Source organism: Pteronotus mesoamericanus, unplaced genomic scaffold (genome assembly GCF_021234165.1).
Source record: "Pteronotus mesoamericanus isolate MK-2021 breed Mesoamerican mustached bat unplaced genomic scaffold, CSHL_Meso_final contig_90, whole genome shotgun sequence".
In the NCBI taxonomy this organism is placed as follows: domain Eukaryota; kingdom Metazoa; phylum Chordata; class Mammalia; order Chiroptera; family Mormoopidae; genus Pteronotus; species Pteronotus mesoamericanus.
Window position 1 is genome coordinate 4,466,402 of NW_026555277.1, and position 22,667 is coordinate 4,489,068.

The following is a 22,667-nucleotide window of genomic DNA, read 5'->3' on the forward strand; positions in this document are numbered from 1 at the left end:
AGCCAGTCCGAAAGGAGACTGCCGGTGCCCCCTGTCTCCCTGGCTCCCTATTTCTTGACACTTAGCTGCCATCAGATTAATGCAATTTTTCAATCCTGACAGGAACGACAGCCTCATGAGGAAAATAGTATGTTTCACACTGGATGAAAGATTAAAACAACCTCAAAAAACAAGTTTTTCCCATATAAGGGCTTAAACACTTAACCTGTGCAGAATGTTGTGAGTTAATATCTTTGTCTCAGGGTTATAATTTTTCCCCTCAAAACTTTAGAGTTATTTCCAGAATCGCATTTCAAACGCCATGTGTGACTTTCAAGGCCCGGGAATACAGTCAGCTGGGGGGCTGGGAGGAAGGGGAGAGGGGCCCGCGCTCCAGCCATGGGGGAGGCGGTTGCTATTGCCTTCAAGTGCCAATGTGCACCGTTAATTAAGGTGTTAAAAAAAGCCTTGCAAACAGTAATATCTTTACAAAAACCTCTAAGGGTTTTCCCAATGCAAAAAGATAGGACTTAACAGAACAAACGATGAGAAGTATAGGTTAGATTTAGAAAGGAAATCTGAGTAGAAATAACTCCTTTCGATAGATAACACTGTTGGATGTTAAGTTTGATTATTAGACTATTAAAGGAATTTACATAAATAAAAAGCTAAGGTAAGTTATAGTTTCCATCACAAAAGTACTTTTTAATGTAGAGAACATTAAGTCACACTGGACTCCTTTACAAGCATTAATAAATTGCTTGCTTCAAGAATTATGTTTAGAAAAATGTGTGTGTCCATACCTTTCTAGAGCGCAGCTATTAGAATAGGAGCTGATTTTCAAATGGAAATTTAAAACACATTAGGATGGCTGTTATGTTTAAAGCTTGGATGTTCTTACTGAAGATTGTTCATTTTGAAGGTTCAAGAACGTACAGAGTATCTGGGCTATGCCTGTCCTCAACTAGAATCAGTTTGATGTCCTTTCCTTATCCTGAGGAAGAAAATCCAGGCTGGGACTACCAGGTCCCAGAGAGGCACCTACCTACCTCCTCTCTGGCTTACAAGGGGACCTCTCAGTTCTTAAGTTCAAGAATTCTCTCAGCCAATTTTTAGCTGTGAGAACTTAGGCAAGTTATTTAACTGTTCTGTGCCTTAATTTCCTCATCAGTAATTGGGGGACAATGGTTTCTTCTTTATAGGTTTGCTGGAGGGTTAAATCAATTTATGTAGCTTTCAGACAGTTTATGACTGGTGAGTAGGAGATCCTCAATAGATAGGAACAATTATAATTATTGACATTGGAAAGCCCTCATTCTTTTTAAAGAATTGGCATGAATAAAAAGAGACTTAAATTTTGTGACATCTTTTTAGTACACACGCCCAGACTGAGCAGTAGAGCAAATAACTTTCAGTGAACAACCAACATCGTTTAGATAAAAACATCTTGTCTTCCATGTCCTAGCATCAATTGTTCAAAAACAAAATAAAAAGACAAAAGGGAAAAATTCCTGGCAAGGGGACAAGTTTTGCAAATTGTTTTAAGGCAGTCATTGTATTCATGTGGCCTGGCAAGCTACTGTAAACACGAGAGATGGATGTAAGGAGGAAATCAGAACCCATTGTGGGTCGGTAAAATGGATGTCTTTTCAACTAGGCAGATCGCTATCGGCCTAACAGAGCGGACTCGGGTTCCTTTTTGCCCGGTCATTTCCTTTACTCAGTGTCTGTAAGAACCACCCAGTCGGGTGTTTCACAGGATCACAGGTTTTTAGGTCAGATGGAAACCCTAGGGAGTGCCTGAAAAAGCCAAACACGGGCAGTTACATGACGCAGGGGCTGGATGACATCAACCGCACTGCTGCTGTGTGTCGCCGAGGCTGTTGTGCCCCAGTTTGTGGAGACTCTCTCACTGTGGGACTGCCAGCAAGCAGGACCGCAGGTAAGGGGTTTGCTCCGAAGTGGCTGAAGTTTTCCTGGTGGGCCGCAGGCTCTGCTGAGGACCGGCTGCTCCTCCATTCATTTGGGAAGCTGGGACAGCCCCCACGCTTTGCTGTCCCCAAGCAATCCAGGATGGAGGAGACCCACGAGCCTCTGGCCATGACTGTGCATCTCCTTGCCAACTCCGGGCATGGCTCGCTTCTGCAGCAAACTCTGGACCGGCTCCTGGACGGCATTTTCCCAGAGGTACGTCTCTTTATGGTGTCAGAGAGGGTCAGTCCGGTGAAAAGCTATGACAAGTGCCACCCCAAGAGGTCCCGATTCCCGGGGATGTCTGTGTTGCTCTTCCTGCATGAAAGCCTCGGCGAGGAGCGGCTGTTCCGTGTTCTTGACTCCCTACACCGGTGGCCCTGGCACTGCTCCCCTGCCCCGAACATCCAGGGAAGTCCGGGTCCCTCCCTTCTTGCCCATCAGGAGTTCTACAGCCTGGACAATCAGATGCCCGTCTGGGGCGTGAGGCAGGTGCACTGCGGCACCGAGATCCTGAGAGTGACGCTCTACTGCACTTTTGACAACTACGAAGACGCCATCAGCCTCTACGAGATGATTCTGCAGAGAGAAGCCACCTTGCAGAAGAGCAACTTCTGCTTCTTTGTGCTCTATGCCACCGAGCACTTTGCCCTTCAGCTGTCCCTGAAGCAGCTGCCCCTTGGAATGTCTGTCGACCCGAAGGAGTCTTCCGTGCTGCAGTTCAAGGTTCAAGAGATTGGCCAGTTAGTGCCTCTCCTGCCCCACCCGTGTGTCCCCATCAGCCGCACCAGGTGGCAAACGCAGGACTACGACGGCAACAAGATTCTGCTTCAGGTATCCCTGTTTCGCCTCTATGGTCTTGTAGATGCACGTGGAATGGTGTGATTTTACATTTGACGATGGCCTGAGAGATGACGTAATGTGGGAGTTCTCGGCCTTGTTTGCACATCAGAATCCCTGGGGAGCTTCCCAAAATCCCCAGACCAGTCAGATCAGAATCTCTGGGGGCGCCCAGGCTTATGCATTTTTTTAAAAAAGCTCCTTGGATGATTCTAATATGTAGCATGTAGTGGCATCAAGAGCCTTTAATCAGGTAAAATCCCTTCATCTGACAGAAGAGGAAGTTCAGACTGCAGGCAGACAGCTGCTTCTGAAAAAATGGTTGATTGACTGCTTATTTTCAGGGACTAAGTTTGTCTCTAGGGAAAAGGTGTATATTCCAGAAGCTAGTTTGGCATAAACAAGCAGGCATTTCTTTTCATTTTATCAGCAGACATGTAGCTAAGTTCAGCTTTATGTTCTTTTTAGCCATTTAAAATAAAAGAACATAGTCTTTCTTGAAATAAGTAATTCATTTTCTTCTTCTGCAGCATTTCTCGAAGTCTCCTTTCTCATTTCTGAGTCTCTCAGCCGCGCTCACGTGGACTCTATTCCTTCCTCTTCGTTTTGCTCGTTTCCTTTCCATTCTCTGTCCCTGTCCCTCAAGCGCCCCACTGCTGAACACACACACGCGCGCGCACACGTACGTGCGCGCACAGCCATCCCCACACTCTCTCTCTCAATTGTTTGGTTTGTGCTGCCTTGAAGGAACATTTACGGACATTTCTTAGAAGGCTGCTGCTATAGAAGAGCAGTTAGTATTGGTGATTTTGGTCAATTAATAAAAATAAGTATCATTCAAAAGATCAGTTCATTGAAAGAATCTGGTTTCAACTCTTACGTAAGCAAGCCTGCCACTGTTTGGGGTTGCTTACTATCTATTGGATATATAATTCATTTCCATGGGATTCTTTTCTCAGTGTGGGAGAAATCCTTTTTTTGCTATCTCTTGGAATCACATTTAGTAAGAGACAATGTTATTTCCCCCTTATGATGTCAGTCTGCCCGTTAATAGCTTTATCATTTTTCAGTGATGTATATTTTCTTGTTTCTAAAGTCAGTTGAGTGATAGATGATCTTCTTGCTCATCAAGATAGTTGCTAATATTCCCTGAAACTTGATAAAAACCTAGCTTTCAATTTGTAACATTTTACAAGTATTTCTTAGAGAAATGAGCTCTAAATGATCAGAGTTTCTACAAGAGCATTTCAATGTATTTTTTTTTTTTTGGCAGAAGAGGCTTTATTCTCCCTCAAGGGATTTGTCTCAATCACTCAGCATTATGTTTCTTCTAAAAATTCTTCATTCCAACTGCACACATCTGCATTTCTACACTAATAGTGTTGTTCTCACTTCTGCCATATGGTCTAAGGATTTTAAACTTCTTTTTTAAAGATTTTATTTATTTACTTTTTAGAGAGAGGAGAAGGGAAGCAAAAAGAAAGGGAGAGTAACATTGATGTGTGAGAGATACATCAATCAGTTGCCTCTTGCAAGTCCTCAACTGGGCACCTGGCCCGCAACCCAGGCGTGAGCCCTGACTGGGATTTGAACTGGTGACCTTTTGCTTTGCAGGCCAGTACTCAATCCACTGAGCCACACCAGCCAGGGCTAGATTTTTCTTAAAGAAAGAACAGTTGACATTTCCTCCTCTTAAAAAGATTGCAGAAAAGGCCAGCCATGTGATGAAGATCACTTTTAATTTTCTTGATAAGACTTTGTTTATACCTAATGTCAATAATTAGGGGCCTAATTTATAGATTCTACATTTCTATGTGCAAAAAATTATATTTTTTTAGAGATTAAGCTTTCTTTATCCAACAAATATCTACTGATGGTTTACCATGTATTAGGCACTGTGCCAACTGCTGGAAATACAGTGATGAAGGTACCCATAATCCCTCTCTTCCAGATGTCCACGCCTGGGGGAAGAGCCGGAGAAGTAAAGCAGACAAGTGCAAAACAGTGTGGTATATGATATGGAAGTACAGGATGCTAGGAGAGGTGGTAATGATATTAATTATGATGATAATAACCAACTTATATTTAGCACCACTCTGTCCCAGGCACTATTATCATTTAATATTTTCCAAAACCCTTGTGACATTCACACTTGATTCTCTCTTTTTATAGATGAGGACACTAAAGCACAGGAAGATTAAGTAACTTGCCTAAAAGTCCCACCAGTAATAAGTGGCAGAATCGATATTTAGGAGCATCCAACTCAGATTCAGAAGGCTTTCAAGAGAAAATGATGTGTAAGTTGGGAGTTAACAATGAGAAGGAGTTTTTAGGAGAAAGGGTTAGAGGAGACACATCCCAGACAGTGGAGAAAATGTACACAAACACTGGCATCAGGAAAGCACAGGCAATGCCCACCAAATGGAAAGAAGTTCAATTCTGATAAATGAAGCTTGAAAGGGAGGATGTGGTGAATTATCAGGCTGGAGTAAGGACAGACTGCAACAGGTGTGGCAGGCCGCCCAGGATGGCTGGGATTTTATCACAAGAAGAGCAGGAAGCCACGGAAGCAGGAAGGAGCCATGAGCACGACTGGTCCCACACTCCTCCAGTGGCAGAGCAGAGAATGGATTTGAGGGCGGGAGGGGCATCCACAGGGAATCCCTGCTGGTGGCTGCTGCGGTAACTCAGAGGTGACAACAGGCTGCTCCGGGGCAGTGGGCATGGAGGGAGAGGAAGATCAGGGAAGCCTCTGGGAGGCAGAGTCCGTGGGGATAGGGGACATCAGGAAGATGATGCTCTTGCTTGGGTCACATGGAGCTAATGATGCCATCTTCTAAGACAAGGAAAAGAGTCAGTGGAACAGATTTAGTGTGAGAAGGGAGGTGACATCAATTTTGGAAATGTTGAGTTGGAGGAGCTGGGGCCTCAGACAGTTGGGTAGATAAGTATGAAACCTAGGAGACGGGACTGAGCTACAGTTATGCTTTTGGGAGCCATTATCATTTCAGTAATAATGAAGGCACGGGTGTCAATGAAATTGCCGTGGGAGAGGGCCCAGGTTAGCACTGAAGAGATACGAGCTCACAGGGAAGAGGCTCCTTCAGTGGACGCTGAGAAGGAGTGGATGGGCAGGAAGGAAAAAATCCAAAAGGCGGGGTTGACAAGAAGCTTAAATATTCTACCAGAATTCTACCTTGTAAAATTCTACCAGAGCTCAAGGTAAAATGAACAACAAGGAGGCTGACTGTAGGGAACCTTGGCAAGAGCAATTTCAGTGGTAAGAAGGAAAGTCGATGTCATGGGCAGGAAAAATAAGGGAAGGTTAGAAGGAAAAATGAATGTGGACACAATTTTATCAACAAGTTTGACTGTACAGGAGAGGAGACAGAGAGCTGGTGGGGGTCAGGGGGTTGAAGGATGTGGTTTTCATGATAGACTTAAGCAGATTTCTTTGCTCTTGGCAAGGAGGAAGGATCTATCTATCTACCTATCTCTCTAGAGATTGACTGAACAAACAAGATAATAAAGTGGGAGAAAATGAGTAGTTGACAGGGTGGGGTCCCCAGGGAAGCAAAAGTCCATGGATTCACTGCAAAGATTCGCTTTCGTTGTGGAGAGGATGGGAAGGCTGCAATGGTAGGAAACTGGTAGAGTTACTAATTAATAATGGCTTTTGCTTTCTCTGTAACCTAGATGGCAAGACCACCTGACGAAAGGTGGGGGTGCGCTGTGCCATTGCTTAAGGGCGGGTCAGAAGGTTTGAAACTACTGTCAGGGTGAATGCAGAGAGGTGACTTAAGGAAGCAGGAGGGCTGGGCACAGCTGGAAACCACGCCTTCATGGTGGCTCCAATCTGAACGGTTGTGAGTGTTTCTTCAGCAGCCTGGGTACCAATGCAGAAAACATGGGCGCGTACATGGACCCAGGGTTGGGAGGGTTAGAGGGAAGCCATGACGGAAAGGGAGCGGGGAGTTGGAGGTTTTGGAGGTACAAGTGATGGTCTTCAGATTCAAATTGCTTGTGGAAAGCAGTGAAGATAGAAGGGGCCGAGGAGCCCAAGAGAGGGAGGTGTTGATGCTCAAGAGCGGATGTAATGGGAGACTGAAGTGCTGGAGCTGAAGAGTGGGTGGTGGCTGGAGAGCTCTAGGTTTAAGCTGAGTCTTTCAGAGGTGGAGCATTTTAAGGTGACAGAGCCCGGTGGAGAGGCCACGGGCCTGGGTGAGCAGAGTTGAGAGGGAGGAGGCTCTGGGCTGGCGAGCAGGGCCCACTGACGCCAGCTCTGGCTCAGGCAGGCACTTCTGGGAGGCCCTGAGATGTCTTGGTGCTGGTGGTGGCTTCAGGACCAATTTTGTTGTCATCTGAGATTAACTTAGGAGGTGAGGGGAACTGACTCAGGCTTTTCTTTCTGTTCATGGCTGTTAGAAATGAAATAAAATCCCTAAGAAGCAAACTTAGAGATTCCCCCAATTTTACTTCTGGAAAATAAAAACAAACAAAAAAAAAATGAGAGAACTGACTAGTGTTCCTTCAGATAGCACAGACACATTTATTGTTTTGCTGTTGAAAATTAAGTCTTAGAAGTGGATGTTTTTTAGTGTTTTATACCATACATTTAAATATAATTAATTAGAAAATGAACCCTAAAAAAATTTAATTAAATGCTGGCAAAGATGAGAAGTAATAAAAACTCTCCTTCATTGCTGGTGGGAATGCAAAATTATACAGTCACTTCAGAAGGTAATTTGTCACTTTCGTACAAAAGTAAATATACTCTTACCATACAACCCAGCAATTGTACTTGTTGGTAGTGAGTTTTAGAAAACTTATAGATTTCTTCCACAAGGTTGGGAAGTCTAATGCCAAGCGTGAATGATTTCTGAATATGGCAATAAGCATGCCTGTTTCCATTTCCACAAGAAAACGCTTCACTGGATCAGAGGTAAAATACATCAGCTCACTCTCCAGGAGACAAAGATGGCAGCTCAGCCCTTTGAAGGACTGTGCTTATTGTTTTTGTTCAATTCCATGGACTTACTGAATATCGACGATGAGCACAGCTTGGCAGAGGGTGAATAGAACGCAGTCTGTTCTCAGCTCTTAGTGAATAGAAAACATTGATTATGTACGTTCCTCTTTTCTTTTTCTGACAGATCCAATCAAATCCAGGACTTGGTGTCAGGAAGAGCACCTCCGGAGCTGACACGCTTCCCCAGGGCTGCAGGGTGACTCCTGTCTCCACAAGGAGGGTCCTAGAGCTGAGGAGGCGAAGGAGCCGGAGCAGGAGGTCCAAAGCGGCCTCTCTGGAATTCCCTGAGCCCAGTGGGAGCCCAGCGTCGGACGGCTGCAGTGGAACATTATGGAAAAGCCCTAGCTGCTCATCTGAGGTCAGCAGGCCAGCCACCAATGCCCAGCTGCCTCTGCAGCCTCCCCAACTCGAACCCGGGGCTAGAATGAACGTCTTCAGTCGGAAAAACAGCTTTGAGAAGCTGGAGGCAGAGACCAATGTTGACACAGGGTATACAGTGGTCAACTCTGAACCCAGGAAATCTTTTCTGGGCAGATGTCCCAAGGCACCTCAGACCAACCAGCCACCACCAGCATCCTCCTTGGGGGCAGCTGCCTCCAAAAGCAACAGAATCTTGAAGGAGAGCATCCATCCTTTGTCACTTGCTGGCCCCAGGGACCTTGGTGCAAGGAAGATAATCTCAAAATGTCCCTTTCATCTGCCAGCTCAGGGTGAAGAAAAAGAAGAAGAAGAATTCTTTATATAGGGTGAAACCAGTGTGGTTTTATAAAACACAAGATCAAGCACAATGTTCTAGAAATGGAGCGCTATTTCTTGTTTATCTGAAGGAGCCCGAAGGCTAGCCATGAAGATGTCTATATTGCTTTTATTTCAAATGTTCAGAGTTTAGTGGAGCTATAAGTTGTTGTTTATTTGCCATTATGGTCATGGTCTTAAGGGAACACAGCCCACGAGTGCGTGGGGGAGAAGCCCATGCCTCGCGTCCAGGGAGACATACTAACCCAGCTGGGAGTGGGGAGATCAGCACCAATCAAGATAATTGCATTGTATGCAAATGAGTCGAGTGTGTTATGAGATGTTGATTAGTGTTTGTAATTTGGTTTTAATTTTTACTGGGGTTGCATAGCTCATCCCCTGGATAGCGTGGACTATTTCTTCCTTAGTGTTTTTTAATTTTTATGTGACCTCCTTTTGTAACTAGGCCCTGTTCACCACATACCCCCTAGTGATTTTGCCTTTAAAGTTGTTTGCATCTGGAATGAGTTAACATGCAAAGTGTTTTGAAACTTAGGGATAATTAATTTTTTCTCCTGTTTAATGAACAGAAATACCGGAAGCCAAAAAATCAGGTTAAAAATGAAAGTCAGGCTGCAGGGTTTTCCTGCCCTTCCATTTCTCATTTGTTTCTGCACCACTCCAACGGGACCAGTGGTTCACACTGCTAACCAGAGAGGAATGTGCCATGATTTTAGGGCAGGAAGATTGCATTGGGTGGGTTCCAGAAGCAGGACTTGTGTTCATCTGGCCATGTCTGAATTTCTAAATTCCTCTGCAACATTCATTCATTCACTCATTCATTCAGCAAATATTTACTGGGCACCTACATTTGAATAATGCATTGATAGATGGTACACATACATTCTGTGGCCATCAAATCAAAAGTGTTAATGGTTTTACCAATATGATAAATCCATCCCATCAGCTCAAGAGTATATGGAAGCCCGACTCTATTCCTCCAGGAACTTCTCCGCAGTTCCTCCCGACTCTTGCCGCACAAGGCTGTGGTGAGCATTCACAGCCAGCAGATGGAGACTGAGCATGTTATACATTGTGATTACGGTCGCAACAGACAGATTTTCAAATGCTCGTGCTGCATTTTGTTTTGGTTGAGTCTATACCCACATCTTTAAAAAGCTTGAGGTCTGTGTGTTTCAGTTTATTGATAAGGTTATTCTTTTATTTTATATATATTTCTATTTTTCAATTAGAGTTCACATTCCATAGTATTTTGTAATAGTTTCAGGTGTACAGAATAGTGGTTAGGCAGTCATATTCTTTATAACGCGTTCCCTCGATGTTTCCGGTATCCACCTGGCACCGTACATAGTTATTACAATATTATTGACTACATTCCCTATGCTTTGCTTTACATCCCCGTGACTATTTTGTAACTACCAATTGGTACTTGTTAATCCCTTCACCCTTTTTACCCAGTGCCCCAAACCACCAGTTTGTTTTCTGTGTCTTATGAGTCTGTTTCTGTTTTGTTTGTTTATATTGTTCTTTAGATGCTACATGTAAGTGAAATTCTATGGCATCTCTGACTGACTTACTTCACTTAGTGTAATACCTTCTAGGTCCATCTGTGCTGTCATAAATGATAAGATTTTATTCTTTTTAATGGCTAAGTAAGATTCCATTGTGTATGCGTACCACAGTTTTGATAAAGTTATTCTTCTCTATGAACTTCCTTCTCCAAGACAGATGATACATGAAGTTACAAATGCTGATTTATCTGGCTCTTTTGGAGACCTGGTTACTTAGTATATCCACCTAGAGAGAAGGGTACATCTAACTTAGTGCATCCAACTAAGGGTGAATCTTACGGCAGCAAGACTGGGCCGAGTTCGGGGTGCTCTGCCCAGCTTAGGGTACAAATGGATGACAGTTGCTAATGGAGAAAGATATGACTTCTAAATTGATTTATTTTTTGGCCTTTACAACATCAATATATTCTCATTTTTATTTTCTTTCTCTCTGTGAGATTAAAGGTAGATCTTAGAAAGTGGAATGAAGAACTTAATTTTGGTATGGTATTTATATAATAACATTGAAAAAATGAAAGTCTTATTTAAGTTGAACTATCGAATGGCTTTGAGAAGCACAGCAGGCAGACATTCTGACATTTCTTTTCCACTTTTAAGAGGCTACCTAAATTTCTTTAACACAATACATGTGTAAGAACATAAGTGCACAGAAATCATAAAGAATATTTAAAAATTTGAATGAGTACCTTACTAAATTGACTTGTAAAATACAACACTCTTAAAATATCACCTATGCAATCCTACTCAACATAAGAATCCAATTTACAACATGAGAGGATGGAAATGCCAGTGGGTGAGGTGGAGGAGGCCTAGATTTTGTTTTCCAGCTTTAAAATTTACTATTTATGTGACCTTGAACTGTCAGCCTCTTTGATCCTCTGTTGCCTTATCTACTGTAATGAAAAGTTGTAAATCAAGAGTATGCATATGAAAGTATTTGGATATTGCCAAACATTATAAATATGCAAGATAGTATTAGTGCATGGTCCTTCAGATGCACATTTTTAAAATGTCATGTCAACAAAAGATTTTTTGAAACAAGTTTTAGTAAAATCGATGACACAGTAAAAAAATACAGTGACATAATGATTACAAATAAAAGAAATAGAAGATTTTTAGTATGTGCACCCTTTATTTTTATCTATCCAAGAGGAAAAGTATAGATAGAAAGAATTCAAGGAGATTCTAAAACTCATAAGAGATTATATGAAAAGGGTTAACTATACTCTAATTAAATCCAATTTATCAAATTAGTTACACTGTTAACTATAATGACACTGTATTCCCTAAAATGTGAAGTGTGTCACTTTTTAAACAACCAAGGGACTCCTGATGATCAGATGATTTTATTTTCCCTTATAAAGGTTGCATTGCAGTCACTTGGCTATATTTAACCTGATTAATAGCTTTCCACACTTTTTTGCAAGCGTTATTTGGACATTGCTAAACATTAATAGAAATGGTAACGCCTGAAAACTTGTGATGGCATTTTCTGGTTAGGGCAAGTAGAGCAGGGGATTTTGGGGTGAACACACCTTGATTTACATGGGGACCTGGACCAGTGCCTCCACGCCATTGCCACCCGCGGGACAAAAGAGATATTTTAAAATTAATGTATGTTCCGGAAATTCCCCCTTAGGACAGCCACTGGGAGGCAGAGCCCGTTTGACACGCATCCCGCCCGCACCTCTCCTGACTTGGGCATGAGACACAGACTCAACCAGCTGGGTATCTTCTCCCCGGAGGGTGGCTGCTCCTCCTCAGGGAGGGGGAGACTCCTTCAGGATCGGGGAGGCAGGCACTCTGGTCCCAGAAAGAGAGGTGGCAGTCTTTGGCCATGGAACCGTTAGTCTGCATTGGTCCCAGGGCCTGATTTTGGCTGTGATTCTGCCCGGTCATCTTCCTTTTTTATTTTTGCTCTTGTGCATTTTCTGAGCCCAGTTCTCCAGTCTTCTGATAAAGTTATTCCCTGATCGAAACAGCTAGGATCCGTTCTGTCCTTGCACCAAATAACTGAGATTGACACAGAATGAAACACTGATAGAGGTTAAAGCCAAGAACAAAATTGCGGTGCCCTCTTAGGGACCTGAGTTTTCAAAGGGATAAACAAAGATGTTAAAAACAGTTTGTTTGGGGGGCTCAGTGACTCTTTTCTTTCTAGGTCGCTTCTAGCTTCTCCCTCAAGGCGGAGACAGCGACAAGACCTGTTCCCTCCCCTTTATCAGGCTAAGAAGGAAGCGAGGCGGGACCCCCTGGGGGAGGGGAGTTCTTTTTTGAAAAGCAGGTCTGCCTCTGGTCTTCCGTCCAGGCGAGACAAAAAGAGTCCTATCGTCTACGCCTGCTCTGGCCTAGGTCAGCGGGACAGGGCCTCAAATTAGTCAGGATCCTTTCATTTATCAGCAAGAGAGACTGAGAACTAATTTATACAAAAGTGGGAAAGAAGGAGACACAGACCCAGCATCACAGCCCACCAGCAGCGCCCCCTAGTGGACAGAGGGAGTCTTTTCTCAGAGTTCCAGAAGCCAATTCCCAGCGAGTCGCTGATTGGCTTACAGCGAGTGACGTGAGCACCTGCCTCTATTTGCGTGATGAGAGTTGGGGATTTGGGGGATCACCGGGAAGGAGTTGGCCCCACCTGAATAACATGGGTCCTGCACAGGAAAGAGGCTTTTTTAGTAATCAGAAGTGAGATGTTTGGCCGACACCAAGGATAGGCATCCACTCCTGGCCCAAAGCAAGAAAGAGCGCCCTCTGCCTGTCCCCGTGAGGGGGACCTCGGATGCGGCTCTGGTCGCCTCTTCCTTGCAGAGAATAAGCTTGTGAAAACGCGGGCCCTTCCAGCACCTGGCCTCCCTCGGCCTGCTTCGTGTCCTTTAGAGCTTGTGTTAGTTTCCTCGAGCTGTGGTAACAAATGACCGCAGATGTCGTTGCCTGAAACAACAGAAAGATGCTCTCCGACAGCTCTGTTGGCCGCACGTCCAAAATCAAGGTGCTGGCGGGACCGCACTCCTTCGGGAGACCCGAGCGGAGAATCGCTCCAGTCCCCCCGCTCCCGCCCCCCTGGCCGGCTCCCTCCGCCCCCAGCTTTCCAGGCGGTGGCTGCGCAACCCCAGGCTCTGCCTCGCCTTCAGGTCGCCTGCTCATCTGTCTGTAGGCCTTTGTTTCATAGGGACACTTGCCATTGGATTTAGGGGTCACTTGGATAATCCAGGGTGATCTCATTTCAAGATCATTAACTTAATGACATCTGCAAAGACCCTTTTTCCAAATAATGTCTTATTCACAGGTGCTAGCGGTCAGAAAAATCTGAACATACTGTTCAGTCCACTATGGAGCTCCTATAAATGTGATCTTTGCTGGGTTAGTTTGGTTATTTATTTGCATTGTCTGTCACTCTCCATTCACCTCCCCAAACATAAATCCCATCAGAGTTAGTATCTACCTGTCATCTTCATAACTGTATTCATAAATGCTGAAACAGTAGCCAGAACCATAGTAGATGCTCAATGTTAGTTGACTGAATAAAAGAATGAAAGAGTTGATCTCCTTGGATTGCATCTCGTTAGCATTTTGTCCATACATTTGGCACTGTTCCTAACCTACTGTATTTGTGTTGGGTGTACATGTATCCCTACCCCTCATTTTAACACTGCCTCTGAGGACTGGTTTTCATAATTCCGGGTGACCACTTCCATCCTTTAATTCAGAGCAACAATATTTATGTGCCACAGTATCATGTTACATGCTGCCCTAGGAATTCATAGTAGAAGAAGATATGTATAAATACATACTGCATAGGTTTAGTTTTATTTTAATTACCTGTTCAGCTGTAAATAATTTTAGTGGCCTCCCCCAATATTTTTCTCATCTCAAATTACAAATTAAGCAAGTGATCCTTGGACCATCTGTGCTCAGATCCTTTAAGGGTTTTTTTTTTTTTTTCCTTTTGGTTTAACTCTCCCTTTTCAGGCCAGTCGCCTTCCTCAATTTTCATTTCCTTAACTTGGCCCTGAACAGTTGAGGCATGAAAGAGACGTCAGAGGGCCACTAACTAAACTGGTTCCTACGGGTGGATAAGGAGCAGGCTAAAGCTTGTTGCCGACCGCCTTCAATCTAATTTAAAAAATCATAATTAACATGCTCCACCGCCCGAGCAGCCGCCTCATCAGCCTGAAACACCTGCTGGGAAGGAGTATTAATGGAGTAATTCCTACGGAGACACTTCACGGCTACAGAGATAATTAAATGACGACGGCGACGCCCACAGCTCTGAGGGTCGGCGTGTGACCACCTGTGGATGCACCGAGGGGCTCGCGCGGTCCCCCGGCAAGTCTTCCTGGAGCCCCACGGTCATCGGCGCAGGGCCGGGCGCGGAGGGGCTGTGCGCCTGGCTGGGGGCCGCAGGGGTGTAAATGGGCGCTTGCAGCTTTGTCGGGAGGGGCGCTCTCTCGCATTGCTGAAGAAAGTCGTCAGTGCACACGGCAGAGAACCAGGTTTCCATTACTTTGCACATCGCTGTGCTACATGAACGGGCTTTCCAAGGGCCCCGCAGACACCACAGAAGTGTTCCCCCAAGTGCAAAAGCATAAAACGTAACCGCCTTGCTGTAGACGATGCCCTATAAAACCAAGCCCAGGACTGCTAGGGAAGGAAAACCAGACCGGGCACAGATCAAGAGATACGTAATTAGAGAGCGAAGCGCCTCCGTGGAGGGTTACTCCCCAGCTCTCGCCGCGCGGTGTGGGCCGGGGTTTGCTCTCAGTCACACCCTTGGAAGTCTCGGCGAGGCCGAGCAGTTTAATGTGTGATTTCACTGGAGGAATAGTTGCAGTTTGCATGTAAAGGGGAGCTCTCCCAATGAAGCAATTGAAGTCCACTTGTTAAGGAAATTTCTCCCCTTGTGTTGTGAGCATAATTTAGAAAAGAGATAAAAATGTAATTGTATCCTGGGAGGTCTTTATTAAGTCTGAGGTTTGCTTTTCTACCATCTCTCGACTTTAATAATGCTGGACACCACTGAGTTATATGCTACAGAGTGGCACATTTCTGTCCTACATTGTCCTAAAATTAAGATGATAAATTTCTGTGCCTATGTTAGGTTCCATAAGGTTACTTCTATGGAAAGCCTACAGGACTGGATGAAAATAGAAATAAACTGATGTCCTCTCGGCTGTCATTAGTGGCTGTGACCAGTTCTCCCACTACAAGTGGAGTGAAGAGGAGGTGGCAATGGGGAGAGATATTTTAATATTTATTAGGAAATCAGTTGCCGGAGCCCCAGTTTTTGCATGAAGGCCAAAGCCTTGCCCCTTTCAGTAGTAACTCTGTAATGTGTGCTTAATTACCCCTGGGTCGCAGTTGCCCAAAGATCCAGGTCACTGCCACAGGTGGAGCAAGCAACTGGGGAGCTGGGGGGGCTGTTGGTCCAGTTCTAGCCCGTGAGAGAGACTGGAGGGAGCAAGGAGGGCAGCGTCTCTCTGGGAGATTTTATAATGCAGACAAGGGGCGGCCAGGGAGAAGGGGAAAAGCGAGCCTGCTGGGACAAAAGCCAATCACAGGAGCATGGGTGGGGACAGGAATCGGTCCAAGATCTCACTCTCAGTTGCCTATGGTCATGGCAACAGAACCTTTTGTTTAGCGGGACAGGGCTGCTCCAGGTTCCCCACACTCTGAGGACAAGTTGCCATGGGGAGAGGTGTAGGGCCCTGAGCATCTCAGATACGGCGCCTTGGCCAACACGGGCTGGCAGCCAGAGCTGCTGGCTTTGGCTTGGAACCGAGGGGAGGCCCTGGGCGAAAAGAGCAAGTGACACTGGGGAGTGTGTGTGTGTGTGTGTGTGTGTGTGTGTGTGTGTGTCTAGGGAACACACAAGTCCTCAGTAGGATAAAAATAATCCTCATGAGAACTCAGTATGTCTGAGGTACTCTTCGCAGATTTGTTTATGTACGATTCAAGTTCTAAGACTTTTACATTCGTTAACCCATTTAATCCTCACAGTAACTGGACAAGGGAGGTACTGTTATCCTCATTTAACAAATGAGGAAATGGAGGCAGACAGAGTGGAAGTAACTTGTACAACCAATAAATGGAGCATAGGCTGCCCGAGTCCGAGTTCCTGACCCTTCGTTACCTCACCTGTGTGGTTGGCTGAATAGTGGTAAACGTCTCCGGTTCCAGATCTCTGCGATCTGCGAAAGTTCCCCGATGAGGGGAAAGGGATGCTACGGAGGTGACTGAGGGTCGTGAGGTCAGGAGGTTGTTCTGGGCTATGTGGTGGCCCTAAATGTAACCACAGGCAGCCTCACAAGGGAAGGGGGGTGGAGGGAGATTTGACCACAGAAGAGGCAGAAGGTTATGTGAGGATGGAAACAGGGAGAAGAAAGGTGACATGATTTGAGGAAGGAGTCGGAAGCCCCCAAAATGCCAGTGGCCTGCCTTGGGACACCTAGATTTCAGACCTGTCAGAGACCCATGTTGGACTTCTGGCCTCCAGAATTATAAGATATTAAATGTATGTGGTTTTAAGTCACTCTGTTTGTGGTAATAGGATATATCAGCCATGGATAACCAATACGCCATGGTTTTCCACTTTCTTCGCTCAGACAGAGATGACTCCCTCCAGGGAACATGTGTCCACAGGCATACTCACCTTGTGACACCCTCAACTCCCACTGAATTAAATAGCGCATGTCTGTGTGTGCTTGTGTGTGCTTGTGTGTGTGTTTGGTGATGGCAAGGCATAATCACATGCCATTAATATGTGAGTCAGTGATATAAAAGCCCTCAAAAATTCATTTTTTTAAGAAAATGTCAATGTTACTAATATACTCTATTAAAATAAAATACTCTATTTTAAACCTTATTACTGTGACTCCACATAGAATATTAACAAGTAGGCAGCATTAAAGAATAAACCTATGTAAACCTTATTTGATTGTTTGTAATGCTACGCACGACTATTTGCCTCATTAGTCTGGTGTGGTGATTACGAACGTCCTCTGACAGCCACAGAAATGCCCTCAGCATTATTCTGCCCTCCAGCAGTGTTAGGCAGACATGCCCTACATGTGTGTTTCCACCTTCCCCTGTGTCTCTGGTGGGGAGAATAAGGAAAGGGGTGTAAAAGCAGAAGTGACAACTCGGCACACAGACCCCAGCCCACCGTTGGGGGAGAGGTCTGGGGTGTGTCCACTCTGGCAGTGGACATGTCATCCTTTTTGCTCTTGTTTAGAGAGTTGATCAAGATGCAAGTGACAGGACATGAGGTGATGATTGGAACATCCTAAAATCGTACTTAATACGACAGGCAAGCCATTCACAAACTTGGTCCTATATTACTATTTGCAAAACAGCTAAGGGTGCAGGCACCCAGTGCTGAGATGGACGAGGAAGGTGCACTTCCCTTTCACAGGTGCAAGCAGAGCCCCATCAGGGGTACAGAGGTTGTGTGTGCACACTCCGGGGCTGCCTTCATCTCTGAGCGTGGGTGGACCGTGTTTGTTGGGACAATTTCCCTGAGGTGGCATTGAGAGTTGTGAAGAAAACGGCTCTTTTTCTGTGTTAAAAAATTGTCTTGGGGTGACGTTGGTTAACAAGGTTACATAGGTTGCAAGTGTACAAGTCTCTGATGCCCCATCTGTATATTGCATTGTGCGACCGCCACCCAAGGCCAAATGTATTTTCATCACCGTGTATTTACTACCTCCCACCCCCCTTCCCTCTGGCAACCACCATACTGTTGTCTATGTCTGAGAGGTTTGTTTGTTTTCTTGCTTGTTCATGTGTTGCTTTAGGTTTTATAGCCCACATAGGAGTGAAATCATACGGTTTGTGGCTTTTTCTGTCTGACTTATTTCACTTAGAATGATAGTCTCAGGACCCATCCGTGTTGTCACAAACGGCAGTATTTGGTCTTGTCTTCGGGTTGAGTAGTATTCCATTGGGTACAGGTACCACGTCTCGTTATCCAATCATCTATTGAAGGATCCTTCATTGTTGCTATATCTTGGCCCCAATGAATTAATGCTGCAATGAACATAGGAATGCATATATCTTTGTGAATAAACGTTTTCAAATTTTTGGGGTAGGCACTCAGGAGCGGGGTTGCTGGGTCATATGGTAACTCTATTCTTAATTTTTGGAGGCACCTCCATGCTGTTTTCCACAGTGGCTGTAACAGTCTCCATTCCCACCCGTGGCAAAGGAGGGTTTGTTTTTCTCCACAACCTCCCCAGCTCCTGTTGTAAAGCGCCCTTCTCCTAATTTACGCAGGGCAGCCTATGGGCCAGCGGGGACCTGCAGAGCTTTCGCAGGGGTGCAGCAGGGAGGCGTCCGCGGAAGGGAAGCCATGCCTGAAACCAGGACTATTTTGATCTCAAAGAGGTGGAGGGAGCCTCTAGGGACTGGCAGGGACTGCGCCGGCCGCTGGGAGTGAGCGGCACGAGGGTCTTAGTGGGACCACCTAGAAATCTTCATTAAACAATCTCTGCAATAATGTTATGTGAGACGATGCCCCAAAATTACAGAGCTATGCAGGTGTTTAATTAACAGCAATATTAAATAGATTGTTATGTTTGCATAATACTCTACTCATCATAAAAATCACTCTTAAGTAAGAACAAAAAAGACAATCGACAGAAGCAGTCAAGTTACTTAACAAAAGGTTGAAAAAATCTCTAAATACCTTTGCTAATTTTCATTGCAGGTAAACTATGCCAAGTGAACATGCTACCCACCAGGCTGTCACTAGGTTAGGCTAGTTGGCCGCCCAACCCATGTGGCCTGCATTTATAACTGGTTTTTCTAACTATAAATGAGTTGCGATGCATCATGTCTGTCTTGGAATTGTGTGCAGTGAAAAGCTATAATTTGCTTTACTATAGGAGCATAAAAATCATGTCAGGTACAGTGGTTCACTTGAATTAATCAAGAAAGTGCAAGATTAAAAAAATGATTTAAAAGTCTTTATTAATCTCCACATCAACATCAAAAAGACTTAGTTGTGCAGAATAAAGAAATGTAGATTAAGTGAGGGAAAATAAAAATGTTGGATTTCATCAATATTGAAAATCTCTTCCGAAAATGGGCCTGCGCTTTCCCTGCCCTCTTCCGAGGGCCCCGTGTGTCTGGCACAGCCACCAGCAGCCTGCCCCGAAGTCCCGGTTATTTATGCTGCATGTGTATCTGATGCATCTACGAGGTGATGAGATCAGGAAAATAGAAAATTGCAAATTGCATTAAATTATGGTATCCCCCAAATCACACAGCATGTTTAGCTCATAATAGATATTAAAGAATAATTCTATGCATTTTATTGGCAATCATGTCTATGGGTAGTAACGGAAAATATCAATATTTCTACCTTGTTCAAATGGTATTTGAAAACGTGGGTTTTATTATTATTCAGGGATGGTGAGGCCGACAGATCAGGAGGGAACGCCTTTTAAGGGATAGTCTGTTATCACTGTCCCCAATCGGAGGGAAGCGGCCCCCGCAGGAGGCAGGGCCACCTAGGGAAGCAGCAGGGGCGTCAGGATGCCTGGTGGGGGGTGGGGGTCGACGCAGGCAGGAGCCTTTATTGTGGATCCCCTGGAAAGCGACAGGCAAGGCAGGGTCTGCAGGCCTAGGCTTGGTTGGCTGGACGGATTTCAGCAGGCTCTGGGTGCAGGGGCGGTCCCTAGGTGTCTGGTGCCCGGTTCTGCCGTGACCGGGGCCGGGGGAATAGCAGCCCCGGCAGAGCCGCGGGAGAGCCAGAGAAAGGAAGGGGTTGGGATGAGGGCTCTGGGTTGGTTGTTTGCATATGAAAGGCGCGCTGCCGTGGAGTCTGGAACCAGGTCTAGGAACTGGCAAGCCCTGACAGGGGCAGCCTCTCCCGGGTAGCAAGGCCCCGGGTGTGAAACCTTCAGAACAAAAAGACACGCTTGATACAGAGGCGAAACCGCGGGCAGACGCGCGGAGCAGCAAGAACGGGAACGCGGATGCTCACCGAGCGCTGGTTGTGTGCCTGGCGCTGGGCCACGCGCTGTGCGCCGTGAACTCCATCAACCCGGCTGAGAGGTGCCGGCTCAGCGAGGCGAGGGAACCGGCCCAAGGGCATTCTGGCGGGAAACCTCTGAGACTTACTAACTAGACAGTCTGGCTCCCAAGAAGTGCAGAGTGGCTCGTACTTTTAAATGGAGGTGGGACGGAGCAGTTACAAGAACATGGCAGCAGCAGAGAGAATGACCTCGGTGAGAAGATGGATATGCAGAATGGACTGCATGTTCTTTTGAGTGGGGAGAAGAATAAAAGGGTATGTTTTGAATAAATACAAAATACCTATACCCAAAATATCACCGATATATCTATATCTATCTATATCTAGATCATCTATGCTCTTAATGATACTCTATTCTGGTGTTCGTTCACATGGACGCAAGCTAATCGCCTTACATTAAATGCACTTTTAAAAGAAAAATGCTATCAAGGCCGAGCTTCGGCAAGAGCAGGGCATGAGAGGGTCCCCAGGTGAGGAGCGCGCTGGGACCAGAAAGAGCCTCCCCCGGGAGAGACATGGCCCTAAGAGGAAGACCCTAACCCCGGAGCGGTCCCCCCGAGGGAACAAGCCGGGCAGCCTGGGCCCAGGGCTCCGCGCCGCCGGCGCCGGGCAGACGGGGAGGGTGCCGCGTGGAGGCGGTGTGACCACGGAGGCTGCTGGAGAGAACGCGTGCGAGAGAACAAGACCCGCCTTAAAGAACCCCTGTCACTGGCGGTAGTGTGTCACCAAGAACGCAACTGTAGATTATTTTCTTCTGGGGTGATCCCAAGACCATTTCTAGCCAGAGCGCCCCAGGCCAATACAATTTCCAGGCGATGCCCGGGACCCACTCAAAATTCTGCCTTGTTCTGGAAGCCTAGGCTCTGTGTGTAGGTAATTCTGGGAGGTCTATGTCAAAACCAAGAACCCTTGGCTTCCCTCAGAGTAGCATTCAGTCCATATTCATCCAATTAATTCATTGCTTTGAAAACATCGACCTGCGCAGGGAAAAGATGTCCCACACTTTCTGTACAGACTCGCACCATTGTAATGAGCCTCCCTCAAGTCCCAGAGAGCTGGGCTCACCCGCGTTAAATGAATAGGGTGATATCGCCACCTCGTGGTCAGAGGTAGAAGAGTTTTTATTCTGAGAGTTGATTATGAAATAAGTCCTTCATTTAAATATGGATTAGCTTCCCTCATCTGCTTTTGAGCAGTTCTTTCATATTCTTGTTTTGTTGTTTCACATGTATTTAGGAGAATTTACATTAAAATTTGAAAAAAATCTGTATTGACCTAAAGTGGGCAAGAAATAACCCCAAACCATTAGAAGGAAGGAAGGAAGGAAGGAACCTGTGTCTCTAAGTGTGTCTAGGTCACAGCTGTTCTCAGATGGGCTCAATCCAGCAGCTTTGGGGCCAGATACTGAAAATAGCAGGGCACATGTTAGATGAAATCTTAGGGACTCTAAACTACGTAAGCCATCCTTTCAAAGTATATATTAAAAATTTCTCCACCTTGAATTTTCAAAGACAATTGTAACTTCTTCCAAGTTTAACCTAATGCATTTTTTTTGGATGACAGCATTATTACAGAATCAAGTTATGTATTTTGTAAACCTTCCCTAGAAAGACCATTTCCAACCAGTGGAAATTAAGATAGGCAAAATATTACGGAGAGGAAAAACTTCACATTAATTATACATTAAACTTCTTTTTTAAGCTTTAGAAACTAGCCCTCCCACCCCACCAGATAGGAAGATCATGGATTTAATGAGTAACTTTGCTCATTTCCTTTTCATCAGTTACTTCCGTACTTTGCCTCTTGAAGGCCACCTGTCTGTGGGCAGCTGTGATAGCATTTTCATGAGAAGCGGTTCCTTCTTGGTCTTTATTCCTAATTTGGCCTATCTCATTCTCCACCCGCCCCCCCTTAGTCCTTCATCTCCAGCGCCCAGAAGTTTTAACACTGTTACCTAATGTCAAACAGGGACGTTCCTTGCCCAGCACAGGCATGTGTGCACAGGAGACAAACAATGAGTCCTTGTTTTTAATCAGTAAGAAATATGAATCTGGGCCTTATTCAGATATTCTCAGTAAAAAATTAGATAAGTAAAGAATATAAACTACCTGGTATTTAGAACGAAGAGTTGCCTGATCCCATGAGGGTGTCTGAAGTATGGGTTTGAAACATCTTAAATAGCTCTATGATCTCAACCTTCTGGAAAAAAGAAATAGGGCACTCAACTGAAACAATGTATCTTAAGACTCATGTTAAAACTACTCCCCCAATTTTTTTAAAAAAAAAATTTATTTATTTTCAGAGAGTTGGGAAGGAAAGGAGAAAGAGAGGGAGAGAAACATGATGTGTGAGAGATACATCAACCGGAGGCCTCTCGCACGGCCTGCAACCCAGGCATGTGTCCTGACTAGGATGGAATCAGTGACCCTCTGGTTCACAGGTCGACGCTCAGTCCCCTGAGCCACACCAGCCAGGGCACTACTTC

General features: G+C 45.3%; 1 protein-coding gene across 1 annotated transcript; it reads left to right on the forward strand.

Moving 5' to 3' along the window:
* Window positions 1-2,052: 2,052 nt before the first annotated feature.
* FAM124B (family with sequence similarity 124 member B) lies at window positions 2,053-8,564 on the forward strand. Its single transcript, XM_054585610.1, has 2 exons — window positions 2,053-2,784; window positions 7,944-8,564. The coding sequence occupies exons 1-2, from the start codon at window positions 2,053-2,055 to the stop codon at window positions 8,562-8,564; spliced, it is 1,353 nt and encodes a 450-aa protein (XP_054441585.1).
* The last annotated feature ends 14,103 nt before the right edge of the window (window positions 8,565-22,667 follow it).

Excerpts from the sequence above, each read along its gene's own strand:
- FAM124B (XM_054585610.1), top strand. The coding sequence starts at position 2,053 with ATGGAGGAGACCCACGAGCCTCTGGCCATGACTGTGCATCTCCTTGCC. Across the intron at positions 2,785-7,943 it reads GCAACAAGATTCTGCTTCAG|ATCCAATCAAATCCAGGACT; the intron begins GTATCCCTGTTT and ends TTTTTCTGACAG.